Source organism: Ovis aries, chromosome 24 (assembly GCF_016772045.2).
Source record: "Ovis aries strain OAR_USU_Benz2616 breed Rambouillet chromosome 24, ARS-UI_Ramb_v3.0, whole genome shotgun sequence".
NCBI lineage: Eukaryota > Metazoa > Chordata > Mammalia > Artiodactyla > Bovidae > Ovis > Ovis aries.
The window spans coordinates 34983308-35007573 of NC_056077.1; the positions used below are offsets into that span (position 1 = coordinate 34983308).

Below are 24266 nucleotides of genomic sequence, written 5' to 3' on the forward strand. Positions count from 1 at the left end.
TGCTTTTGGTAGGTGTCAATGCTCCCTCTTTGCAGGTGATGGAATGAAACCAGCTCAGAGAGGTCTAGGAAGCCATCCAGCATCACCCAGCAAGGGAATGGTGGGACTGGGGTGAGGACCCAAGTCTGCAGTCATGCTTGGGGTAATACCCCTCCCACCTACCCACACCCCCACCCCTGAGTCAGCTGCCAGAGCCAGTTGCCACTGTGCCAGACCTGGACTGTGACTTCTAGATTTGGGAAGGGGCACACTGAGTCTCAGAGAAGGATCCTGCCGGCCTGGAAAGGTCCCCCAGTCAGGCCCGAAGTTCTGGGGAGGCCTAGCCTAGCCCCACCAGGGGCCAATTGTGAGATCTTCCAGCACATAATTTTTCCTCTGTGAACCTGAGCGATTCATCCAGTCTCTCACTCCGGGCATGTAAAAGGCGAAAATGAGATGACAACTGAGGAAGCCCCTTTCTCCCAAGTAGGTTCCCCCAAATAATCCGGCTCTTTCAGACTAATCCCCACACCTCTGGATCCCCGGGACGTTTGAGTTGCCCCGCTTCACCTCCTTCTGGGTCCCCGAGAGTCTAACACCAACACACCTGTTGTTTGCTAAATTCATCCAGTTGTTTATTCGTTCAACTTACACCTTTGCAGGGGCCTCCCCGAGTCAGCCCCCGGGGACCAGTGCTGTCCTCCTCGCTCGATCCCACCGGCGCATCCCCGCGCTTGCTCACGCCTCCCAGCTCACACTGGGGCCCACACCCTTGAACGCCTGGGTACAGACACTCGGACCACGCCCGTGGCCCATGCGGGTCCTGGCGTACGTCACCTGCGGCCTCGGGTCCCCACTTGCCTAGTGGGGCGCCCCTGGCCCCTCCGCTTCCCCCGCCACCACCAGCGAGCCGGGACCAACCATCACCGCCCCCGCCCGGAGCAGGCCCCGCCCGCACACCGCTTCAGGTGCCCAATGAACGCCTCGGCTTGGGCCGGCCCCGCCCACCCGGGGAGCCCCGGCCGCCGATTGGTCCGTCCGGGCGCTGTGTCCCCGCACGTGGGGCGGGGGCGGGGGGGTGAATGAAGTGGACGAGATTCCCCCGCCCCCGCGTTTACCTCCCCCACCCCGCGGGGCCCGCCCCCCTCCTGCGCCCAGTCCAGCGCTCGCTCCTCCGCCCGCCTGCCTGCCGCTGCACTGGAACCTGGCGTCCGGCTCCCCTGGCTGAGGACCCCGCGTCGCGGACCCGCGATGGCTAAGCGCAGCTCGCTGTCCATCCGCATCGTGGAGGGGAAGAACCTGCCCGCCAAGGACATGTGAGCAAGCCTGGGGATGGGAACCCGAACTGTCCAGGAGGGGTGCTGCCCCTTATGCCCGCCTCACCTTCCTGGGGTCTACACGGCCCGGCCACAAGTAGAGCAGTGGTGGCGAGGGTGTGGCGAGCGCGGCTGCGGTGGGAGACAGGCAGGGAAATAGGGACAGTGAGATTTGCTTGGAACACCGGACAGGGGATGACAGGGAAGGGCCCGGGACTGGGGAGGGGGCGGGGGGGGGGGGCTATAAGGGGCCTTCAGTGAAGGAAGACGGAGGCTTACAAGCGGAAGGGGCTTCTATAGAACTGGAGCGGGCGTGGGGGAGACAGAAAAGGAGTTGTCTCTGTGCACTGCGGGGGGTGTGGCTGGAGGGGGTGGAGGGCCCTCCTAAAAACGAAGGGTCTTCCTCAGGAGTTCTGGAACACTTAGTTCCTGGCAGTGTGCACCCTGCACCCGAAATGCCCTGGGGCTTCCTGCTGTGCCTTTGAAAAGGGAAGGAAGAGTAGCCCTGTTGGTCTAGAGGCAGGATCTGTGGAGGATGGGGTGGCCGGGGAGTCGCTGTTCTTGTGTCCTCAGCTTTGCCTGAGGAGCAGCCTTTAACCCTTAAAACCACCCAGCAAGGCCGCTGTCACTGGTCCATTTTACGGATGGGAAAACGGAGGCTCCGAGAACAGGGAGATGCTGGCCCCAGGTGGAAGAGCAAGGTCTTAATCCTAGGGCTCCTCACAAGCACTGACATCTAGGACCTTCCCTGGCCCCTGGCCAGATTTGAGGTTTCCAAAGCACACCCCTCTCCCCTTCTCCCCACCTCCACCCTTCTCGGTAGGTGCCAGAGCTGAGCTGTCTGATCCCATTGCCGCCTCCCTCCTATGAGCCTTGGGCGGCTCATTGTCCACTAAGTCTCAGTTTCCCCGCCGTAAACTGGAGGTGGAAATCCCTCTCGGTGGAGGGTGATGGAAAGTATGAAGCCTGAGGGCCTGGCTGCCTGGAGGAGGGGCGGGGGCGGGGGCGGGGAGCCCGGAGGCAGCCTAGGGTCCAAAGTCTGCTGGCCGGCAGCTTCCCCACCCCTGGGCTCCTCAGCGGGTGCCGGGATGCCAAGGGGGGGCGGACTCGGGAGTGGGGCGCAGGAGGAGGGGTCTCAGGCACCTCCCTCGCGAGCACAGTGGTCCCCGGGAGTTTCCCAGCGCGCTCAGCGCCACCAGCAGTTCCAGTTCAAGGCCCCCTGGGCCTGAGGAGGCCAGGCTCAGCAGTTGCCATGGCGATGGGTGAGGGAGGGTGCTGGGCTGTGTCAAGGTGGGTTTCCCTGTGTGAGGGGAGGGGAGGGGAGGGGAGCTGGAGCTGGGAATGTGGTCTCTCGGGTGGGGAGGCAGATGAGCTCTGAGAAGGGTCTCGGTCTCCAAGCCCAGCCTCCAAGCACCCACCGCCCCCCGCCCCCCTGCTGGCACCGGTATCTAGGTCAGCTTGGCCTCCTCCGGCTGGTGGCGGCTGGGAGGTGCAGCCCCTCCGTCTGTCGCCTCCCTCCCCATCCCCACAGCGCTGGCCCTAGTGCCTGACTCCAGGCTCTTAGCAGCCAAGGGCAGTGAAACTGCACTCTGCCCACCCTGATGCCCGGTTCCCCAGCCCTGCCTCTCCGCAGGTGAGAGACTCCTCAGTGGGTGCCTCCATCCCCAGGGGAGGGGTCACCAAGTTCTGTGGGTTCTGCCTCCAGAATCTCTTTTCTTGCCTCCTGTGTACTCCCCTCCCCTCCCCTCCTTTGGTCTGTCTTCGCCATAGTGGCTGGTATAGGCAACTCTGACTCATCAAGCATTTCTTAGATCCAGCTGTGAACCCGCGCCACCTCAGGCCCTCACATCTGGGCTGTTGGCCTCCACTGCCCTGCTCTCGCACATGTGTGAGTCTTCCGCCTTCAAGCACTTCCCTTCATGGGCCGCTAGAAAACTCCTATGCATCCTTCAGGACCCTTTCCAAACTTCTGCTTCCCTCCAGAGCTTTCCCTGGTGCCCTTGGGCAGGGTTCCTTGCCCTGTAGCACTTTGGGTCAGCTGGAGTTAGGATGAAGCCCTTGGTACCAGCTGCTCCTTTGTGGGCTGCCCCTGCCACATGATTCTGAGCACAGGAACCATGACTCATTCGTCTCGGCATTCTTGGCGCCCTCAGGGACACCTGCTCCACGGTAGAGGAGATTCAGATGTGTTGAGGACCTTTCCCATGCAGTCCTCTTTGTTCATTCGCCAAGTCGTGTCCAGCTCTTTGCAACCCCATGGACTGCAGCACGCCAGGCTTCCCTGTCCTTCACTGTCTCCCAGAGTTTGCTCAGATTCACGTCCATTGAGTCACTGATGGCATCCAACCATCTCATCCTCTGCTGCCTGCTTCTCCTCTTGCCCTCAACCTTTCCCAGCATCAGGGTCTTTTCCAATGAGTCGTCTCATATCTGCCTTATACAGCTGATCACTGGAAAAGGCCCTGATGCTGGGAAAGATTGAGGGCAAGAGGAGAAGGGGATGAAGAAGATGAGATGTTCGGATGGCATCACTGACTCAATAGACATGAATTTGAGCAAACTCTGGGAGGTGGTGAAGGACAGGGAAGCCTGGCGTGCTGCCATTCATGGGGTCACAAAGAGTCGGACACAAATGAGCGACCGAACACTGCTCCAACAAATGCTACAACAAACGTTTGTAGATGGGGAAACTGAGGCTTAGGACGTGAAAGTCTTTTGCCAGGGCCACACAGCCAGTAGGGAGAGACGTCAGGAGTCAGATCCACTCTTCTGCTGATAGATCAAGCATCCTGTCTGGACCCAGGCTGCAAGCTTGCTGTGGGGCTCAGTGAGGACCCAGCCTTGCAAATGCCATGCAAAGCATTTGGGCATGGCAGGGGTTCAGAAATCTCAGGAGGCCCTCCCTGAGTGCTGGAGGCAGGAGTGATGGTGGTGAGCCTGCACCCTTGGGCCTCATTAGCCCCAAGCCTGACTCACGAGCAACATCCCTTCCAGCTAGCACTTGGATGCCTCTGAGGACAGGGAGCTCGCCTTCATTCTTGGTGATCCACCTTGACTGAGACAGTTCGGAGGAGGGGTGGTCATCACACAGTGGCCACCCGCCTCTCTGCCACTTCCACTCGTGGGTTTTTAGTCCTCTTAAGGGCACGGGGCCCAGCGGTGCTCCCTGAACAGATTCTAGAGCCTGCTTGGTTCTGTCCTGCTTCTTCCCCATCCTCCGGTGCCTGGGCCAGCCAGAGAGGAGCTGAGTCTCATGGTGACCGGTGACCCGCTGGCTCCCTTGCCCAGCGGCCCTGGGGACAGTCCCGGGGCTATTTCAGGATTTGCCCTGATCCTCCCCCTTCTACAGACTGGAAACTGCCAAGGCCCTAAATATAGAGGCCCCGCAAGGAGCCAGGCTGGGCCAGCAGCAGCAGTGAGTGGTTTGGGGAAGAAGTGGGAAGGGCCCCAGCCCAAGGGCCTCATGAGGGCAGAGAGCACAAGTCCCAGCAGCTGGCCAGGGACCACCAGTGGGCTCAGGTCCGTAAAAGCCTACTCTTTTTTTTTTTTTTTTTTTAACAAAAATATTTACTTATTTATTTGGCTGCATCGTCTTGATTGCAGCACATGGGATCTTCTCTAGCTGCAGTGCATGGACTCCCTTTGTGGCTGGAGGGCTCAGGAGTTGCCTTGCTGGGGCTTAGTTGCTGCAAGGCAAGTGGAATCTTAGTTTCCCAACCAGGGGGCAGGGCTCTTGAACAATGGGAGAGGGTTACAAAGGGAAGATCAGAGAGTTCCGGTTGGTGCTAACAGTTACTAAACACAGTCTGTGGGCTGGCCCTCACATCAGGTCAGCCACCCTGTGAGCTGGTGTTACAGATCCCAGTCTATGGGGAGGAGGGACTGAGTCTTGGGAGACATTTCCCATCGGTATCAGGAGAACCTTTGTCTCCAGTAGCTTCCTCTGCAGGAGGATCCCCTTTTGAGTAGGGAAGCTGGGCTTGGAATTCCCCAACCTCCAACATGCAAATCCAACGTCTTCCATTTTATGAGTTGCAGACCTGGAGGGCACTTCTGGAGAAAGTTCACTCCCGCTTCTTGCTCAGGAGAGACCCTGGGCCTGGCCAGGGCTGCCCTCAACCCCAGGGATCCCCCGCCAACAGAGACGGGAGGAACCAAGCCATCTTGGCTTGCCTTCCGTATTTATTCTTTCCCAGATGGCTGGGAGCTTGAGGCTAATGGCTGTCCATTCATTCATTCATTCCGCTCAACACTCCCGGGGACGCAGTCTTGTGCCAAGCCCTGTCAACACAGAAGTGGTCCCTACTCTCGGGTTATAGTCAGGCAGAGGAGGCAGTTGGTGACAGTACCTCACTAGCAGTGCTGGGATGGGAGGGGAGACCTTACTCCCAGCCTCTGGGACAGGTGTGGGCTCTCAGAGGAGGGGAGCTGGGAAGGGGTCTTGGGAGGAGTGGGAAGGCAGTCCAGGCAGAAGGAACAGCAGGAACCAAGGCTCAGAGGAGAGACTGACGTGGTGGAGGGGCTTTTGTGACTGTTGTTTCTGTCCTCCCCTGGACGAGGCAGGGTTTGGGGGCTGTGGGAGCCGGCAGGAAGGAGAAGAGACCTGTCCTGAGCTGGAGAAGCAGTGGCCGGGGAGCCTTGGTGCAGGTTCCTGCCTTTGCCTCACCAGCCTCCTCCCAGACAAGGAGTGGGGGCACACTTTTCAGCCTGAGGCGTCTTTGGGTCCCAGCCTAGGACCTGGTGCCTCAGCCTGGACTGCCCTTTCTCCTGGGGTGGGAGGAGGGGTGCCCATGGCCCGCCCGCCCCCATCAGTCCCTCCCGTCTCTTGCAGCACCGGCAGCAGCGACCCCTACTGCATTGTGAAGGTAGACAACGAGCCCATCATCAGGTACCGCCCCCGCCCTGCCAGCCCTGTCCAGCCCTCCTGCCCCACCCCCCAACTCCCACATCTAAGGGCGTGTGAAATTTGCATGGAGATGGCCAGGGCTTGGAGCTTCTGATTTCTTGGTGCCCATTAGGTCCTGACAGCCTGCTGGGAGGTGAGAAAAGACCGACTAGCCTTGCTAATTACTGGCCTTAACGCCCATAGAAGGATTATCTATGGTGCGCTGGGCTCTCAGCCAAGGGCCTCCCACCCACTCTGTTCCTCCTGACAACTTTACAACCGGCCAAAGGGCCAGAGGATAATGGCTGGTAACCACAGCTGTCACTCAGGAAGGATGGACTCTGCCAGGCCCTATGCTAAACCTTTTGCAGCCTGTTTAATACTTACCATGAGCTCCAATACTTACCATGAGTTCCATACAACAGCATCACATCCCATTAAAAAAAAAGCTAACTTGCGCAGAATGGTCACTTTCCCTGTGCTATATCCCTTTCCCCATGGGCCCCATGATGCTGGGCAGGGTCTTTGCTGTCTGGTATCCTCTCCCACGAAGGCCTTTGCCTCCAAAGTTCATGGCCAGAGCTGCTCCACCCTTCTGCCCACTGGGGCGCCCACTGCTAATCAATAGCCAAGGCGGTTACGTCAGCCCCACAGTGCTTCCCACCTGCAAACAGCATGCCTTTTTCCAGGCTTTCTCCAGAGAATGGACACTGGGGGATGGGGGAAGCAGGGTGGGGAGATGCCTGACTGCTCGGGTTGTCTCAAGGACAGACAGGGAAATCAAGGCCCCAGAGTTCAAGTGGCCTGTCCAAGAAGTGGTTGGGGTGAAGGTGATCCCCTGAGCCTTCATCAAGGTCCTTGGAGGGTTTCAGCTTACCCTGCTGAGCCCTAGGAGTTTTTCGGGGTTTATTTTGGTCACACCGCACAGCATGTGGGATCTTAGTTCTGCGACCAGGGATGGAGCTCACCACGCCCCCCTGCAGTGGGAGCACAGAGTCTTAGCCGCTGGACCACCAGGAAAGTGTCTGCAGCCCTGTGAGTCAAGGGTTCTGCCCTGGGATGAACCAGAGCTGGCTCTGTGGGGCAGGCTCCAGACCTTGGCTCTCAGGTTCCCCCCAAGGAGGACCGTCTGTCCCCAGAGTCAGGTTGGCCATCACCCTGCCTCCACCCTCAGCGAGCGAGTCTCTTCAGCATCAGGAGCCAGGGGAGGCTGGGAAGCTAGGCTTCCAGTCCTGGCTCTGCCATTGTCCTGCTGTGTGACCTGAGGCCAGAGACTGCCAACTCTGGCCTCAGTTTCCCCAAATGGAAAATGGCCTGATAGATGCAGCCAGTGCATCTGCAGTCAGGGCAGAAAGCACGGCCAGGAGGGGATGATGGGCGGCGGACGATGGAGGGACAGGGAGAATCATTACTCAGCAGAGCAGTCATTCCGGGAAGTGGAGGGGGATGTAGGGACGGGTGGGCTCCAGCCCCGCAGCGCCCACCGCCTTGTCCCAGCCAGGGGTCTGTGGGCGGTGCTGAGGGTCATCTCCTGCAGGACTGCGACTGTGTGGAAGACCCTCTGCCCCTTCTGGGGCGAGGAGTACGAGGTGCACCTGCCGCCCACCTTCCACTCGGTGGCCTTCTACGTCATGGACGAGGATGCTCTCAGGTGGGCACAACCCCGCTCCCCATCTGGGGCCTGGACCCCGCCCCCCGTCCCTCTCTGGGACTGTGGGTCACTTTGCCTCTTCTTTACAGCCTGGAAGGAGGGGGAGCCCAGGGGACCTGCAGGGCGCAGGGCTTGGATGTGTGCAGCATCTGTGTCCGTGTGTGTGGATTCGCTATGCTCACACCCCACTACGCGTGCATGTGTGTGCTGGGCTGTGTGTGCATGGGGGTGTGAGCTTGGACACAGGCACCCGGAGAGAAGAGCTGGGCGTGTAGGTAGGCACACGCATAAGTCCACGTGCAGACACATGCCCCCGAGAGGGTCTGCCAGAGGGTCACGGGCCCTGCTCCATGCAGGCTCCTGTAAGTGACCGCAGTGTCAGCCTCCCCGCTCCCGAGAGGGGCCCTGAAGGGGGTGGGGTGTGTTGGGGGTCTCCGGTTCTGCACCAGCCCTGCCCAGCTCGGGCTCCCTCTCCACCCTCCAGCCGGGATGATGTCATCGGAAAGGTCTGCCTTACAAGGGACACGCTGGCCGCTCACCCTAAGGGTAAGACCCCAGGAGGGAGGCCACGCCAGCTTCTCGTCCCCTGCCTTCCCCTACACTGGTCTGCCCAGTCCCCGGCCCATCCCCTGATCTGAGACCTTCCTCTGGGATCTTTCAGTCCCCTGTGCTCAGGAAAGCCGTCACGGCCCTCCCCCGAAGGGCCCGTGGCCCTCTCTGTCGCCTGTTCCCCAGCCTCTGCCCTGTAGCTGGGACCATTCTGCCCCCCTAGTTGGGACCACATCCCCCCGGGGCGATGAGGGGCTGCTAGTGAGATCTGAGACCTCTGCACACAGAGGAAGGGGCCTCTTTATGTTCCATTGTCGAGGGGTGGGGTTCCCTCCTCCCAGTCTGGCTGTCTGTGTACCCCACCAGGTCTCCTCAGCCTGGTCCCCAGTGTCCTCAGTCGAGGGGGTTGGCCTGGGGCAAGGCGTGGCTAGAGAGCCCCTGGAGGATTGGGGGACACTGACATTGTTTGGAGGGGTCCGTCCTGCCCCATCCTGGCCGTGTGACCCGGTGCCGCCTCCTCCGGGCTGAGTCACCATCTGCTGGTGGAGGTTCAGACCAGGAGCTCAGAGGTGCTTCAGGCTCTGCTGGCCTGAGCCCCTGTGACTCCCGGGGGGCCTCCCCGGCACACACCTGCTCCCATCCCTGACACTGGGGCGGGCCTGGTTGCAGGGATGGCCAATGCTGACTCACGGGGCCTCTTGGCCCCTGCCAGGCCTGAGGCCTCTCCTGCTTGTGGCCCCAGCTGGCCGCTCAGGGGCCAGTGGCCCCCGTGATGCCATCCCCTTGTTGCACCCCCATCTGTCGCATCCTCCTCCCGGCAGCCCACTCTCCCCATCTCTTAAGATGGGGAAACTGAGGCAGAGAGGCCTGTCCCAGGATGGGGCAAGGCCAGGGCCACCAGATGCAGCTTGGGACCATGCTGGACTTGGACTTTGACCCCACCGCTGTTCAGCTCCTGACCCTCGGTGTCCCCGCTTGCCACTGGGGGCAGCAGCCCTGGCCTCCCGGGAGCTTGAGAGGTCCTCGAGGCGATCAGGCAGGGGCCTGGGGCGTTTGGGTGGGGCCGCTGTGGGAGAAGGGCCAGGCCCCTGGCTGAGCTGCGGCCCCTTAGGTTTCAGCGGGTGGGCCCACCTGACCGAGGTCGACCCCGATGAGGAGGTACAGGGCGAGATCCACCTGCGGCTGGAGGTGGTTCCGGGGACCCGCGCCTGCAGGCTGCGCTGCTCTGTGCTGGAGGCCAGGTGAGCCATGGGGAGCTGGGCAGGGGGCCCCCCGGAACTAGAGAAGCCCGCCGTGGGTGCTAGGCCTCCTCTCCCTGATGCCACCAGGCTTCCTCCCTGGATGGCGGGCTCTGGGGGGAGCCTGGGGACGTGAAGACGCTGCCACGGTGACCCCGTGGGAGGCTGTCTCTCTTAGGGGCAAGGATGCTGGTCTGATGCTAGACTTCCAGGCATCCTCGAGCTGTGGGGGGTGAAGGGGGAGGGGACCCTGCTCCCCGATCGTCCAGCCCCAGTGCCAGGACTGGGCTTCCCCTGGGTTTAACTTCATTGTCAACTTGGCCTGACTTGTGGGGTTGGCGGGGAACCCTTGGTAGGGTAGGGTAGGGTAGTGGGGGCGGTGAAAGGAGTTGCTGTAAATCTCCAGAGGAAGGGGTGGGGTTCTCCCCGGAGGGAGAGTGACTTGGATGGGAAGCTGGGGCTGTCACCTGTGCCAGGGAACCCCCCGCCTCCACCAGGGTATTTTTAGCTGCAGGCTCCACTCCCGTCGGGGCCTGAGTGTGAGTCACACACACTCTGTGAGAAGCACCTTCCTTTCTGGCTCCAACCCACCTCCACCGGGTCCTTGCCTGCCTCCAGGGTGGGAGTGGGGGCGGCCTGTGGAGGGACCCACCAGCTGGCTGGCACCTGTGGAGTCCCCGCGGGGTGGCTGGCCGCTCTGGAGGAAAGCCTGCCTCCTGAACATGAGGCCTGTGGCTCTATTTTGCGTCCTGGGGCTGGGACATGCACAGCCAGCTCCAGGGAAAATGGCTGGACTTGGGCAGACTTACAGTCAGTCCCCTCGCACCCTGTCATCCTCACAGACCGTCCACCCCTCTGCCCACTCACTTCCGTCCTCAGCCTCGCCCAGGCCAGGCTGTGTGTAACCTGAGTGCTCACACGCTCACATGCACGCTCACACACATGCACACGACTTGGCCGCCTCTTAGGAAGTGACGGGGTTGGGGGCAAAGGGGGAACAGCGGTCAGTTAGACGCCCCTTTGGTGTGTGAGGGGACTTGTCCCCTGCTGTCCTCAGCTCTTGGCCCCTTAGGGAGCTGCCTTTGTTGCAGAGGCAGGAAGAACATTTTCTCCTCCTGTTTCTGGGCAGATTCTCAAGGCCACGCTCTGGAATTTTAATAGGCAGTTCTGAGGAGGAAAGAGAAGCAGTCATAAGAGGCGTAAACTGGAAAAGACAGAAAAGAGCAGAAAATTCTATTTCCGGGGAAGGGAAGGCAGAGGGGGTTCGTTATTCTTCCAAAGAGGGTGCTAAGCCGGGGGAGCCGTGGCCAGATTTGGTCCTGGTGAAGGACCAGCTGCAGGGAGAGGGCAGGATGGTGGTGGGGGTTGCTCCCCAAGCCCCCCCCCCCCAAGTAGGAGGAGGTAGGCATTCTAGGAGCCCGTTACCTCCATTCAAGGGATTGTCTTCTCCACTTTCTTGATGAGGAAACCGAGGCTCAAAGAGGTGAGCCTTGCCTTGGGAACGGAGGGCAGTGAGATGTGCCCTTGGGCCGGGCTATTCCAGGCCGCACTTGCCTTGCGTCCCTGCCACCCAAGGAGGCGCAGCAGCTGGCTGGAGACAGAAGAGGCCTTGGAGGACCCTTAGCCTGGTGTGGGGAACATGTGGGAGGGTCCATGGGGTGAACGCAGTGGGAGTCAGGGTCTAGAAAACGGAGAGACACTGTCCGAAGCCTCCCAGCTTGCGCCCAGGCCTTTCCAGCCTGGTGTAGGGTCACCCCACAGTGGGGCAGGGGGTGTCCACCTGGGTGAGGCTGGGTGACAAGTGGGTGCTCTGGTCCCTTGCAGGGACCTCGCCCCCAAGGACCGGAATGGTGCCTCTGACCCCTTCGTCCGAGTGCGATACAACGGCCGCACGCAGGAGACCTCGGTGAGGACGCTGGGGGGCCGGGAGCTGGCCGGGGGCTCTGGGACCTGCCCAGGCCCTCACGGCCTCATCCTCTATCACCATCACCGGGGAGGTCAGTTGAGGTCTGTGGTCTCTCAGAGGAGGCTCGGGGAAGCAGGGTGGCCTCTCCCAGCGTGCATGGTGGGTCCACCTTTCTGGTGCCAGCTTCTGCGGTCTCTGCTGCCTTTTCGCCCCTGGCCTGGGTGTGCTGCGACAGTCTGCCCACCTAGGGGTTAATCTGCCAAGTCCAACCCCTGCCCACACTGTTTTTTTCTCAACTCTGGGAAACAGCCGGCAGGGGCGGGGTGGACTTGCCCCTGGTGGGGAGGGCGTCGAGACCTGGGTTCTCAGGGCAGCCTGCTACCATTTTGCTGTGTGGCCTTGGACTAGTGTCTTACCCCTTCTGGGCCTCGATTTCCCCACTTGAGAAGTGAGTAGGGATTTGGACACGGAATCGTTACCTCTGCTATCTCGGGGCCTCTGTGCGGACAAGGAGGGGTTGTTGCCTCAGAGCCCCTGCAGGGAACCCAAGGGAGATGTGTGGGGTGGCCCTGCGCTCGGGTGGCCCCGGGGAGACTGGTGGAGTCAGCCCGCCTCCAGTGATCAGGGATTTCTTTTGGGGCAGATCGTGAAAAAGTCATGCTACCCACGTTGGAACGAGACATTTGAGTTCGAGCTGGAGGAAGGGGCTGCGGAGGCGCTGTGTGTGGAGGCCTGGGACTGGGACCTTGTCAGCCGCAATGACTTCCTGGGCAAAGTGAGTGCCCTGCCCCTTCAGGCCACCCCTGCTGGCCTCCGTTCCGGCTGTCCCATCCCACAGCCGGGCACTCAGGAGGCCTGGGATCCCCCGGGTGCTCAGGGACCCTCAGCAGGTACCCCCTCTCCAAAGAACAGTGGTTGGCAAGGAAGAGAAACAAGGATCCCAGCATTGGGTCGTCCCCACCTCTCCCCTACCAACAACCACGGCCTGTCCCGCTCCCAGGTGGTGGTCAACGTGCAGAGACTGTGGGCAGCCCAGCGGGAGGAGGGCTGGTTCCGGCTGCAGCCTGACCAGTCCAAGAGCCGGCGGGAAGAGTGAGTGCTTGGGGCTTGGCCGCAGGGGTGGCGGGTCTGGGCCCTGGGAGGCTGAGCCTCGGCTCCAGCAGGCAGGCAGGTGTGCCGGCTGGGGGTGAGTGAGCGGCCCCTGTTTTCCTGTGCCCTTGTCCACCAGGCTAGCATCTTCTCCTCTTTCCCTTCTGACAGTCCTGGGCTCAGCCCTGACCTCAGAGCTCCAAGGCAGTACGAACCTCCTGCTTTCCGTCTTCTGGCAGATTCTAGAACAAGCCTTCAGATACTTTCCCTTTAAGGGTGTCTCTGCAGACCCTAGACCAGAGTTCAAGTCTCCAGAGCTCTGAGTCAGTGTCCCTGAGCCATAGCTCTCACTCTCCCCCCAGTTTTCCAGGAATGGGGTTGCCAGATAAAATACAGGATGTTTGGTAAAGCTGAATTTGGGATAAACCTTGAACTGATTTTTTAGTGTATGTCCATGAAGTGTATGAGACAAACGTATTTAAGATACTCAGTGTGACTGAGTGCCTTGTATTTTTATTTTGGTGAATCTGGCAACCGTATAAGGAAGCCCTCTGGCCCCCTTGCCCTCTACTCAGCCCGGAAGTGGAGGAACAGCAGTGTCCCCACCTCAAATGGTTCAGCTCTGTGAGTCCACAGGAGGTCCCAGAGCCCCGTCCCTACACATACACCCTCATCAGGACAGGGGTTGGGTGGACCACTGTGTCCAACTCCAAGACATTTCCATAGAACCAGCCACGGCAGTCTTGTCACTCGTCACTTAGCCGGGCTGTCGTGCAGGTAGTGGGGGTGGGGGGCCTTAGGGTCTATCAAGCCTTGGTCAGCAGCCTCCCCAGGAGGGGTCAGAACAGGGGAGCTTGGAAGTTAGGTCTAATGTGGCAAGTTGCTTACCTAGTCTGAGCCTCAGTTTCCCCTGGCAGGTTGTCATGAAGCTTGGGGATTTGCTTCCTGTGTAAAATATACACATGGGAGCTGTTCTCTGGGAGTTGACAAACTCAAGGCCGGGGAGCCTAGCAGGCCCACATGGGTGAAGCCTGGGGTCCTCAGGAGTCTCGAGGTCCCTAGGGAGCTAGGTCTTGAAGACGGATGGAGCTCCCCTGAGGATGGAGGGAGCAAGGGCTTTCCAAACAGAACAGCTGGGGCAGAGAATGGGAGGTGGAGGAGACGATGTGAGGAGACCTTGGTGGAGGGCCGGCTGGCTCAGAGGGATGGCAGGGAAGACAGAGGCAGTGGGGAAGGGGCTGGCCCCGGGCGGCCTGGGTCCCTGGTGGAGAGGTCACGGGCTGCCCGTTCCAGGGGCCACCTGGGCTCCTTGCAGCTGGAGGTGCGGCTGCGGGACGAGACGGTGCTGCCATCCAGCTGCTACCAGCCCCTGGTGCAGCTGTTGTGCCGAGAGGTGAAGCTGGGCCACCAGGTGAGAAGCCCCCGGGGGAAGGCGGGAGACTCAGGGACCGTGGGTGTGTCTTTCCTGTCCTTCTAAACACGCTCTGAAGAGCGAAGATCTGAGCCGTCAGAACCAGCCAGTGCCCAGGGCCCCTCCGTCCCTTGGGACAGTGGGCCGCCTTCTCCGTGGTCCTTTGCGGTCCTCAGAGGGAAGGGTTGGGGTTCCCCTGTGTGCCCTGCAGCCCCGCCTCTCCTCACCGCCCCCTGCAGGGCCCAGGGCAGCTGATCTCACTCATTGAGGAGACGACCAGCACGGAGTGCCGCCAGGAAGTGGCCACCACCCTGCTCAAGCTCTTCCTGGGGCAAGGACTGGCCAAAGACTTCCTGGACCTGCTCTTTCAGCTGGAGCTGAGCCGCACCTGTGAGGCCTGGGAGGGAGTGGCCTGTTAGGGCACCGGGTTGGGGTGGAGGGCCGGGAGCCTAGGACTCCAGGGATGCTCGGAGGTGAGAAATCCCAGAGTCCTCCTGCAGGAGGCCAATGGGTCCAGTTAAGGAGGGAGATGGGTCAGATTCAGAAGTAAAGGAAAAAGCAAAAGGCAGAGATGGGGTGCTGAGTTGACAGGTGGCCAGGAGGCTCTTTACTGAGTGGTTAGCAAGGAGCCCCTAGTCCTAAGCTCCTCCATCCTCTTCCCCAAAGCCTTGTCACTCTCTCAACTCCCTGCCCACGGGAACCTCTGCTTGTAGGTGAGGCGAACACCCTGTTCCGTAGCAATTCTCTGGCCTCCAAATCCATGGAGTCTTTTCTGAAGGTGAGGTTGCATGGTGTATTGTCTTTGTTTTATAGAGGAGACAGATTCCTAGAGGCGGAGAGACAGAGCTGCGCCTTAAACTTGGCTCATCTGCCTCCTGTCCCGGGCCCTTTAAGGCTGAGAATTCCGTCCACTCATTCATTCATTCATTCATGTAGCTGCAGTTTGTTGAGCAGCTTTTCCCTGTGTGCGCCAGGTTCTACCCTGGGTGGCTACAGCAGGCAGATGGTAGCTGGGAGGCCAGCTGCGGGGAGAGAGGGCCGGTAGCCGAAGGTGGGAGGCGGGACCAACGCTGCTCGCGGTGGCCCCCAGGTGGCAGGGATGCGGTATCTGCACGGAGTCCTGGGCCCCATCATTGACAGGGTATTTGAGGAGAAGAAGTACGTGGAGCTGGATCCCAGCAAGGTGGAGGTCAAGGATGTAGGGTGAGGCCAGGGGTGACCCCTGAGGGCGGGGTGGGGGACGGACAGGGGGACGGGTCAGGCCCTTTGGGAAAGTGTGCGTGTGTTTCTTTCTGCCTGAGTCGGCCTTTCGTCTGCTCTGCCCACTTGTGCGTTGACTGTGTCCCTGTCTTGGCTGATGTCTTTCTACACCTGTGTCTCCGGGCGCCCCTGTCGGAGTCGTGGGTGCAGGCGCTGACCTCGATCTTTCGGCGGGTCCGCCCCCGGGGCCCACTCAGGTGCTCTGGACTACACCGCCCTCAGACCGAGGCCGAGGTGCTGGAGCAGAGCGCGCAGACGCTGCGCGCCCACCTGGGGGCGCTGCTGAGCGCACTCAGCCGCTCGGTTCGCGCGTGCCCCGCCGTGGTCCGGGCCACCTTCCGCCAGCTCTTCCGGCGCGTGCGCGAGCGCTTCCCCAGCGCCCAGGACGAGGTGCGCCCTCTGTCGGTGGGGCTAGACGGAGGGGAGAAAGTGGCGGGAAAAGAAGGGGTGGGTGTCTCAGGGCCTGGTAGGAAGGGGCCTGATTGATGTTAGAAGCCCAGGCTGGGACTGAGCTCGGGAAGGTCACGGGAGCGAGGGAGAGAGTCCCAGAGGGAAGGGAGCTGTCAAAAGAGCCCAGGCCTCGCGGAGTCCAGCCCCCCACTCTCTCACGCCCTTCCAGAACGTGCCCTTCATCGCCGTCACCAGCTTCCTGTGCCTGCGCTTCGTCTCTCCTGCCATCCTGGCGCCCAAGCTCTTCCACCTGCGAGAGCGGCACGCGGACGCCCGCACCAGCCGCACCCTGCTCCTGCTGGCCAAGGTCCGGGGCTGCGGATCCTGGCGGAAGATGCCCAGCTGGGTGCTTGACTGGGGCCCTTGCTATGTTCCCCATTGTGTTTCACATCGGCTCCAGGAACGCCTTGTGGCAGGCCGCCGGTGCCCTCCTGTGGCACGGCACTTCATAGTTTTCAAAGCTTTCTCATGGTCGCCCAGTCTCATGATTAAGGGAACAAGTCCGCGAGCTGGAGGGTGCCCAAGGCCTGGTTGCAGCACATGTTGGGAGAACAGGGACCTTCTAACTCCCAGATCTACTGACTCCCAGGCTGCCCTTATCTCCCTGGCACCAGGCTGGGGTCAGGGTACCTGGTGGAGCAGAGTCTGCTGTGAAATCCACGGGTCAATAGACTGGCCCCAAGTGGTCCCTAACTATGGACTTCCCTGGTGGCTCAGATGGTAAAGCGTCTTGCCTACAATGTGGGAGACCCGGATTCTGTCCCTGGGTTGGGAAGATCGCCTGGAGAAGGAAATGGCAACCCACTCCAGTACTCTTGCCTGGAAAATCCCATGGAAACAGGAGTCTGGTGGGCTACAGTCCATGGGGTCGCAGAGTCGGACACGACTGAGCAACTTCACTTTCACTTTCAGTCCCAACTATAAGTTCCCTAAAGACTCTTGCCTGGAAAATCCCATGGACGGAGGAGCCTGGTAGGCTGCAGTCCGTGGGGTCACTAAGAGTCGGACGTAACTAAGCGACTTTATTTTCCCTTTTCCTTTCGTGCATTGGAGAAAGAAAGGGCAACCCACTCCAGAGTTCTTGCTTGGAGAATCCCAGGGACAGAGGAGCCTGCTGGGCTGCTGTCTGTGGGGTCGCACAGAGTCGGACACGGCTGAAGCGACTTAGCAGCAGCAGTAGCAGCAAAGACGGCAAACTGTGACCCGCCCCGCCCCGGTCCCCAGTGGGATAGAGTGGGCCCTTGAGCAGAGCTTGGGTCGCCCCTGCCTCCATTTCTACTGTGGGAGTAGCACAGACAGGGTGCAGGTGGGGGGTGGTGGGAGCAGCCGTCGCCGGGTGTCTGACTCTAGCAGAGTCTGGCCTTTCCTGCTGTCGAACCCCTAGGCGGTCCAGAACGTGGGCAACATGGACACGCCAGCTTCCAGGGCTAAGGAGACTTGGATGGAACCGCTGCAGCCCACAGTGCGCCAGGGCGTGGCCCAGCTGAAGGACTTCATCACCAAACTGGTAGACATCCAGGAGAAAGACGGTGAGTACTTCAGGGCGCGGCCCCGCCCCTGCCCCGCCCACCTCAGTGCCTCTTGCTGCTCCACCCACAGCCTGATGTTGAAGTTTGCTCCGCCCCCGGCCCCGCCCCCCCCGCCTTCCCCCGCCAAGGGCTCAGGTGTTGCCTTCCCTCTCTGGCCCACAGAGCTGGACCTGCAGCGGGCCCTGAGCTTGCAGGCACCCCCGGTGAAGGAGGGGCCGCTCTTCATCCATAGGACCAAGGGCAAAGGCCCCCTCACATCCTCCTCCTTTAAGAAGCTCCACTTCTCCCTCACCACGGAGGCCCTCAGCTTTGCCAAGACCCCCAGCTCCAAGGTGGGTAAGGGTGGCAGAGGGTAAGAGGGGCTCTGAGGGGTTGGAACACCCTGGAGGCACCTGTCCCTTCCTCTTGGCCCATCTCAGGGACCACCGGGGTTGGAGAAGAAAGCCAGGCAGGGGCCAGCTCCTGGTGGCAGCCACAGGGTGACTTAAGACCCAAAAGGAAGAAGGTCCTCTTTCTAGGGGATCCTGGGGTGGGCAGCAGCTGCAGTGTCTGGCCCTGGCTTCTTGGTCGGGGTGTGAGCGAGGTGGGGCACTGAGGCATGCTCAGGCCCCCAAGAGGCCAGGTTGAGTGAGCTTGTACTCTGTCCTGGCTGAGGTCACTCTCAGAGCAGGCTCCTGGGAGGATGAGTCCTCTGGATCCCCGGTGCCAACCCCTGGTGCTGCAGAAGGGGAGACTGAGGCCCAGAAATAGGAAGGGGAGTGACCTCGGCCTGAGCCTCCCTTCCCCTGTCCCCATCCCCCTAGAAAAGCACCCTCATCAAGCTCGCCAACATCCGGGCAGCAGAGAAGGTGGAGGAGAAGAGCTTCGGCAGCTCCCACGTCATGCAGGCTATCTACACGGATGACTCGGGCAGGCTCCAGACTGCCTACCTGCAGTGCAAGGTGTGGGCCATGCGGAGGGAGGCCCACGGCCAGTGGGGGTCCTGTGGGAAACTCTCCCCACCCTGGGTGGGCTGGAGTGAAGGTTGAATGAGCTTCCGACCGCCTGTCACTGCATCAGGCACAGCATGGGTGTGAAAGCTGATGTGAGTGCCGTGGGTGTGTCTCTCGGGGTCTGGGTGCCTGGGAGGCCATGCCCATGTCTGTGTGGCCCTGTCTTGGCACCCGCACATAGGTCCTAGGTCTCAGGGTGGTCCAGTGCGTAGATGAGTGTGTCCCTGTGTCTTGAATCTTCACATTGTATATATTTGTTGGAACTTGTCTTAAGTTGGTGTCTGTGTGTTTCTGTGTGTGTGTGTACATATGTTTCCACACATAACAATCGTTTATGCAAGTGTGTGGCTGTGGGTCATTCTCTCAGATCTCCTTCTCCTCTTCACGTATTAACCCATTCACTTACCCATTGATTCATCTAAAAAATATTCACTGAGTCCTTTCTAGGTTCCGGGCACTAATCTAAGTGATGGGGGTACTGTGGCAGACAGAACAGAGTCCTTGCCTTCATGGGCTTCCATCACAGGGAAGGAGATAAATCCATAAATAAATATTTTAAATGTCAGTGAAAATATTTGACATTATTTTAATGTCAGCGCTTTGTTGACATTGGCAATGGAGACTGAGAGAGAGGGGACAGAGTGGGGTGCGGCAGGGAGGGGAGCTCAGGGAGGCCCTCTGACGGCAGCATTTGAGCAGAGACATTGAACAAGGGGGATGGAGAAGTGGGAGGGGACGTGCTTTGTTCCCCAGAGTGACTGTCTTGGATGCAGGGGTGGGAGGTCACAGACCCGTCTGACGGGGCCCAACTCCCAAGGACTCCCTGATGGGTCAGAGTCTAGAGCCACAGGGGAGAAATGGTGACAGCAAAGCCAGCACACATGACCGGCGGGTTTGGGACTACCCAGGGGCTTGGCCGAGGGGGCCAGTGGGGCTGACATGCAGCCTTCGCTCCCTCACCAGGCCATGTGCTGGGTGTGGGCTGCCTGCATCTGGAGAAAGGGCAGCTTTTTCTAATTCCCCCAAAGCTGCTGAGCCAACTCTCAAGACTATGTAGTCCTGAGAGGCAGGGCAGCTTCAAGGATGGAGGGCTTCCTGGAGGCGGTGACCTCTCATCATGGCCCCTCCCCCTCATCCCCTGCAGTGTGTGAACGAGCTGAACCAGTGGCTGTCTGCTCTGCGGAAGGTCTGCATCAACAACACCGGCCTGCTGGGCTCCTACCACCCTGGCGTCTTCCGTGGGGACAAATGGAGCTGCTGCCACCAGAGGGACAAGACAGGTGGGATGCAGGCCAGAAAGCCACAGTGCTGAGTCTGTCCCCCATAGGCCTCAGGCCCCTGCCTAGGACATGGGGCTCTGGAGCCCCACCTTTGTGGCCAGCTGGGAGCCACCTGGGTACCTGCGGGCACTCCTGAGGCCAGCCAGGCCATGCAGATGCTCTGGGCAGAAAGGGTCCCGTGATCTGGTGGTTTGGGAACTGCCACTTGGTGTGTACAAAGCCTGTGGGTGCCTGAGAGACCCTGGAGGAGGCCAGAGTTAGCATCCCATATCTGCTGCCGTCTAGTCCAGCTCTTTCCAAACTCCTTTCCCAGGGAAGCCTTTTTCAGCCCAATGAAAGAGCTTCTTGCAGAACCAGGGTTCTAAGGAACACGCTTTAGGGATTCCTTGCTAAAGAGGGCTGAAGAGAGCTCCTGAATTTGCATATTGCCACACTGGCAGCCCGATACTGGAGCTGTGAGTTGGGGGTACCCTGGGCCTTGGACCCTAGAGGGATGGCAGAGAGAAGCTTCTAGAACTTTCAGTGATGATGGAAATGGTGTGTATCTGTATGGCCCAACACTGTGTGTGTGCCAGCTGTGGACATGCAGTTGTTGAGCACTTGTGATGGGGTGAGTATAGCCAAGGAGCTGAGTTTTGAATTTATTTTAATTTCAATTCATTTTTATATGAATGGTCTCACGTGGCTAGTGGCTATCTTATTGGACAGCAAAGTTCTTGAAGGTTCCAGATCTTCCTGCATTATCTGTATCTGCTTTACAGAATTTTTGCTCCCCAGTCACAGAGGACACAGCACTTGGAGCAACCCCCTGCCTGCAGGCCGGGCCAAGCCTTGAGCCCCGTAGCTCAGCGTGGTCCAGGCCCTGGGAAGATGGCCCACTCACTCATGCTCAGCCCTGGCTCTGACAGGGAGCAAGGGCAGCTTGGTACGAGCATGTCCCTGGGTGATGGGCCTGGCCTGCAGCCTCCGGCTATAACGTTGTGGCGAGAACCCTTGTCATTGGCGCAGCAGGGCTCCCCAGGGTGCCACGAGGCAGGGCCTGATAGCCGCATACTGTAGAAGGGGAGACAGAGTCTTGGCGAGGGCGGGTGTCTGCCAAGGTCGTGAAGCCAGCACGTGGCAGAGCCAGCTCATTCCAAGGCACAACCCTCCTGGCTCCTCTCACCATAACCTTATGGTTCCTGGCTGCTCCCAGCTTCCTTCTAGGCAGGAATCTTCCAGAAAGTGGTCCAGCACCCTAGGTTGTACCCTGCATAACTTCCACATCCTGCGGTTAGGTCAGTTACTGCTCAGGAGCTGAACAGGAGGGAGATGAGGGGCTGCCCCCTGAAGTGTGGGCACCACCGACAGGCCCTGGGCCAGACCTCCCAGGCTGTGCCCCCAGCCCGCACCGGGGGGCCCCTGAGTCCACCCCTTGCCCTCTCTAGGCCTCAGTTTCCCCATCTGCATTCCAGGAAGTCAGATGTGAAAGCTCACAGTGCCTGCCCACCACTCTGTCCCCTCTCTGCCCCCAGATCTGGGCTGCAACAAGACGCGGTCCTGGGTGACCCTGCAGGAGTGGAATGACCCTCTCGACCACGACCTGGAGGCTCAGCTCATCTATCGGCACCTCCTGGGTGTGGAGGCTGCACTGAGGTGAGGAGGCCCATTCGGGGGCAGTGAGGCCCATGCGGCAGAGCCTGGGCAGCCCCCGGGGATGTGCTGGGGGGCTGGGGGTGGCCAGAGCCAGGATCGGGCTCAGGGCTTCTCCATGGTGGCTGTTCTCTTCCTTCCTAATCCAGCCCCCACACCTTCCTGGCTAGGGCACCCACAGCTGGGGAGGGCAGGGTGCCTGGATCTCTGCAGCACGAGGCTGGCTCTATTTTGGATGAAGGTGCCAAGGGCTGTGGAAGCCCAGGGTCAGGCTGTGGTTGATTCCCGCCCCAATTGACCCTGCCCCCTCATCTGCCCAGTACTTCCGTGGGGCCCTCGGAGCACCGGGACTGCCCTCAGCAAACTCACTCAATTCAGTGGTTCTCAGCCCTGGCTCTGGCTTATTTTAGTTTTATTTCTGTACTTTATTTTTTAAAATATCTTTCGCTGTGCTAGGTCTTCATTGCCTTGCAGGCTTTTCTCTGGTTGCAGTGAGTGGGGGCTGTGCTCTGACTGCATCACGAGGGCTTCTCATTGCGGAGGCTTTTCTTGTTGCGGAGCACAGACCCTAGGGCATCTAGGCTTCAGTAGTTTTGGCTCCCAGGCTCTAGAGCAGAGGCTCAAGAGTTGCGGCACATGGACTTAGTTGCTCCGAGGCATGTGCGACCAGGGATCGAACCCATGTCTTCTGCTTTGGCAGGAGGATTACTTACCCCTGAGCCACCAGGGAAGCCCCTGACTCCAGCTTAGAAAACATGGGGTGCTTTTTAAAAACCACTTTTTGCAGCTACTGAAACAGGTGGATTCTTATCATCCCCCATTTAAGCCAGGAAGCAACAGAGAACGCAAAGATTTGAACCCAACCTACCTGGGGCTCAGGTGAGACCAGTGCCCAGGCTCTTAACCAGCACAGCCTGCCTTGAGAGCCTCCCCACCTCCAGAGCCTCTGACCAGCCCTGGCCCATTCCATCCTGCTGCCCAGAACTTCTGCCCCACCAGGAACTCCAGCCTCTGGCCTGATCACCTGTCCACGGCCCCCTGCTGCACTGGTTTCCTACAGCTGCTGAGGCAGATTATCATACATTTGTTTGCTTAAACAGCACAGATTTCTCTTCTTCTAGTAAATGTTGAAGAAGCAAATGAACAGAGGAGTAAGGGACCAGACTGTACCCCCGGGGTCACCTGAGGCACCTGAGATGGGGGACCTTGTTAGACCTCAGCAGAGGGACACGTCTCTCCCCGAATAGATCCAGGAGACAGTCAAAGGGCTGAGCCCATAGAATTCCTCAATACAGGCACAAGGTCTGCACGAAGGCTGCTCGCCTTCCCTCTGTGTAAGCGCACAGAGGATTGTACTTGAGCGGCCCGGGGTGCCGTTGGTGAACGCGTCAGGAGCCACGCTTGAAACAGCACTCTCAGGACTTCCCTGGTGGGCTAGCGGTTAAGACCCCGTGCTTCCAATGCAGGGGGTGCAGGTTGACCCTAGGTCTGGAAACTAGGATCCCACATGCTGTGCAATGTGGCCAGAAAAAAAAAATCACTGTCTCCTGTTCCCAAAAGAAAGAAACTCATTCCGTGGCCAGTTAACACTAGGGGATGTTCAGGCTCCGCTTGGTCCTCTTCCCAAGGGCCCTCCAAAACAGAGTGACACGGTTCAACCTTGGTTTCCAGACTGCCTTTGCCAGGGTGGTGGGGGGTGAGGGGTGAGGGGGGACCAAGGGAGGGGGCTGGAAGCGGGGACGAGGGCAGTGAGTGGGGGCCAGCTGAGACCTGGGCCCATATCTCTGCCTGTAGATTGGAAAAGTTAGGCCCCTGCCCCCAGGACCCCCTCCAGCTCAGGAGTCCCAGCTGGGGTCACCCTGGGTCCCGTGGGGACATGGGAGCCTCACACCCTGTCCTCTCTCCCCACAGGGAGAAACACCGACAGTTGAGCACGGGCCCAGAGGCAAGCCGCGGGCCAACGGGCCCTGGGGAAGGTAGGTGCTACCCACCCCAGCCCCCTTTCGGGCATTGTGGGTGGGGCCTCCCTCCCTGGGGGGGTCCTCTCTTCTCTGACCCCGCATCTGCCTCCAGCCCCTGGGGACCCACTGGCCGAGCTGTTCCAGGTGCTCGGGGACCTCCAGGAGGCCCACAGGTCCAGCCCAGCCGGCTCGCCGCCCTCGGAGCCGAGCCGCATCCTGGAGCTGCAGACGTGAGGTGCCCCACAGGTTGCGCCGCGCCCCGCCAAGTGCTGGGAGACCCCCGCGCACTCTCAGTGTTTTGCCTCACTTCCTCTTACTGGGGTGCAGGGCCCAGGTCCCTCCTGGGCTGGGGGTGCCAGGGGTCTGGGGGCTCCGGAGTCCAGGGCTGACAAGGCTTTGGCCAGTCATCGCCCACCTGATGTCTCCAGGGAGCTTCAGTTGCTCTCGCTCTTCTGTAAGGCCGGGCTGCTCCCCGCCGCCATCTCTACCACATGCCCCAGGCTGCGCCGGGGCCCTCCTCTCCTGCCCAGGGCAGAGCCAGCCAGAAGCCACCCTTTACGGTGGCCCACTCCCAGATGGACTGACACTTCTCAGATCCAGAGAGGCAGGAGGGAGCCCAGAGCCCAGGAGACCAGGCCTGGACCTCAGCACCCGCTTTGCTCCCAGCCGCCACCCCACCCGCTCCTGGGCTGTGCCCCCCGGGAGAGCATCGAGGTGCTTGTTGCCGACAATAAACCTGTTGTGACTGCGGAGGCTCTGGGGTCTCGTGATGGGGGTCGGCTGCTGGCGGGGATGGCCGAGGACTGGGCGCCAGCATAGACTCTGTGTAACCCCATTGCCTCTTCTCTGCTGCCCCCCATCCTGAGGACTTCTTTCTCCTCCCACCTACTGTCCCCACCACACCCCTCGGTCCCACCCATCCATCCCACAGGCTGTGAGCCTGACATGTCTCACCAGCTGCCCCTCCTTGCGGCCCCCAAACAGGCCCTTCAAGCGGGCCTGCAAGAGGAAGCTGGTCAGAACCTCAGGCTGTTACATAGCCTGGCCCTGCCAGTGTCCCTTATGCCAACCCCTCATCCCAAGCAGGACTTCCTTGCATCACCTCCCTGCCCTCCTCCCAGTCCCTCCCTAGGTACAC

The 24266-nt window shown here is 60.3% G+C and overlaps 1 protein-coding gene across 6 annotated transcripts; it reads left to right on the forward strand.

Moving 5' to 3' along the window:
* The first annotated feature begins 1135 nt into the window (after nt 1-1135).
* On the forward strand, nt 1136-23878 carry LOC101117299 (ras GTPase-activating protein 4). Of its 6 annotated transcripts, XM_042239779.1 has the most exons (23): nt 1136-1295; nt 6127-6183; nt 7718-7831; nt 8316-8377; nt 9492-9621; nt 11443-11524; nt 12168-12299; nt 12525-12616; nt 13157-13237; nt 13907-14024; nt 14264-14414; nt 14738-14802; nt 15115-15227; nt 15482-15674; nt 15904-16041; nt 17119-17263; nt 17426-17595; nt 18067-18204; nt 19400-19535; nt 21050-21170; nt 21998-22046; nt 23079-23143; nt 23241-23878. In XM_042239779.1, exons 1-23 carry the CDS (start codon nt 1231-1233, stop codon nt 23515-23517), a joined length of 2694 nt encoding a protein of 897 aa, XP_042095713.1. In that variant the 5' UTR covers nt 1136-1230; the 3' UTR covers nt 23518-23878. The 6 variants fall into 6 exon arrangements, with proteins under 6 accessions (XP_042095713.1, XP_042095715.1, XP_042095714.1 ...); XM_042239781.1 differs by lacking the exon at nt 21998-22046; XM_042239780.1 differs by lacking the exon at nt 13157-13237.
* Nucleotides 23879-24266: the final 388 nt, after the last annotated feature.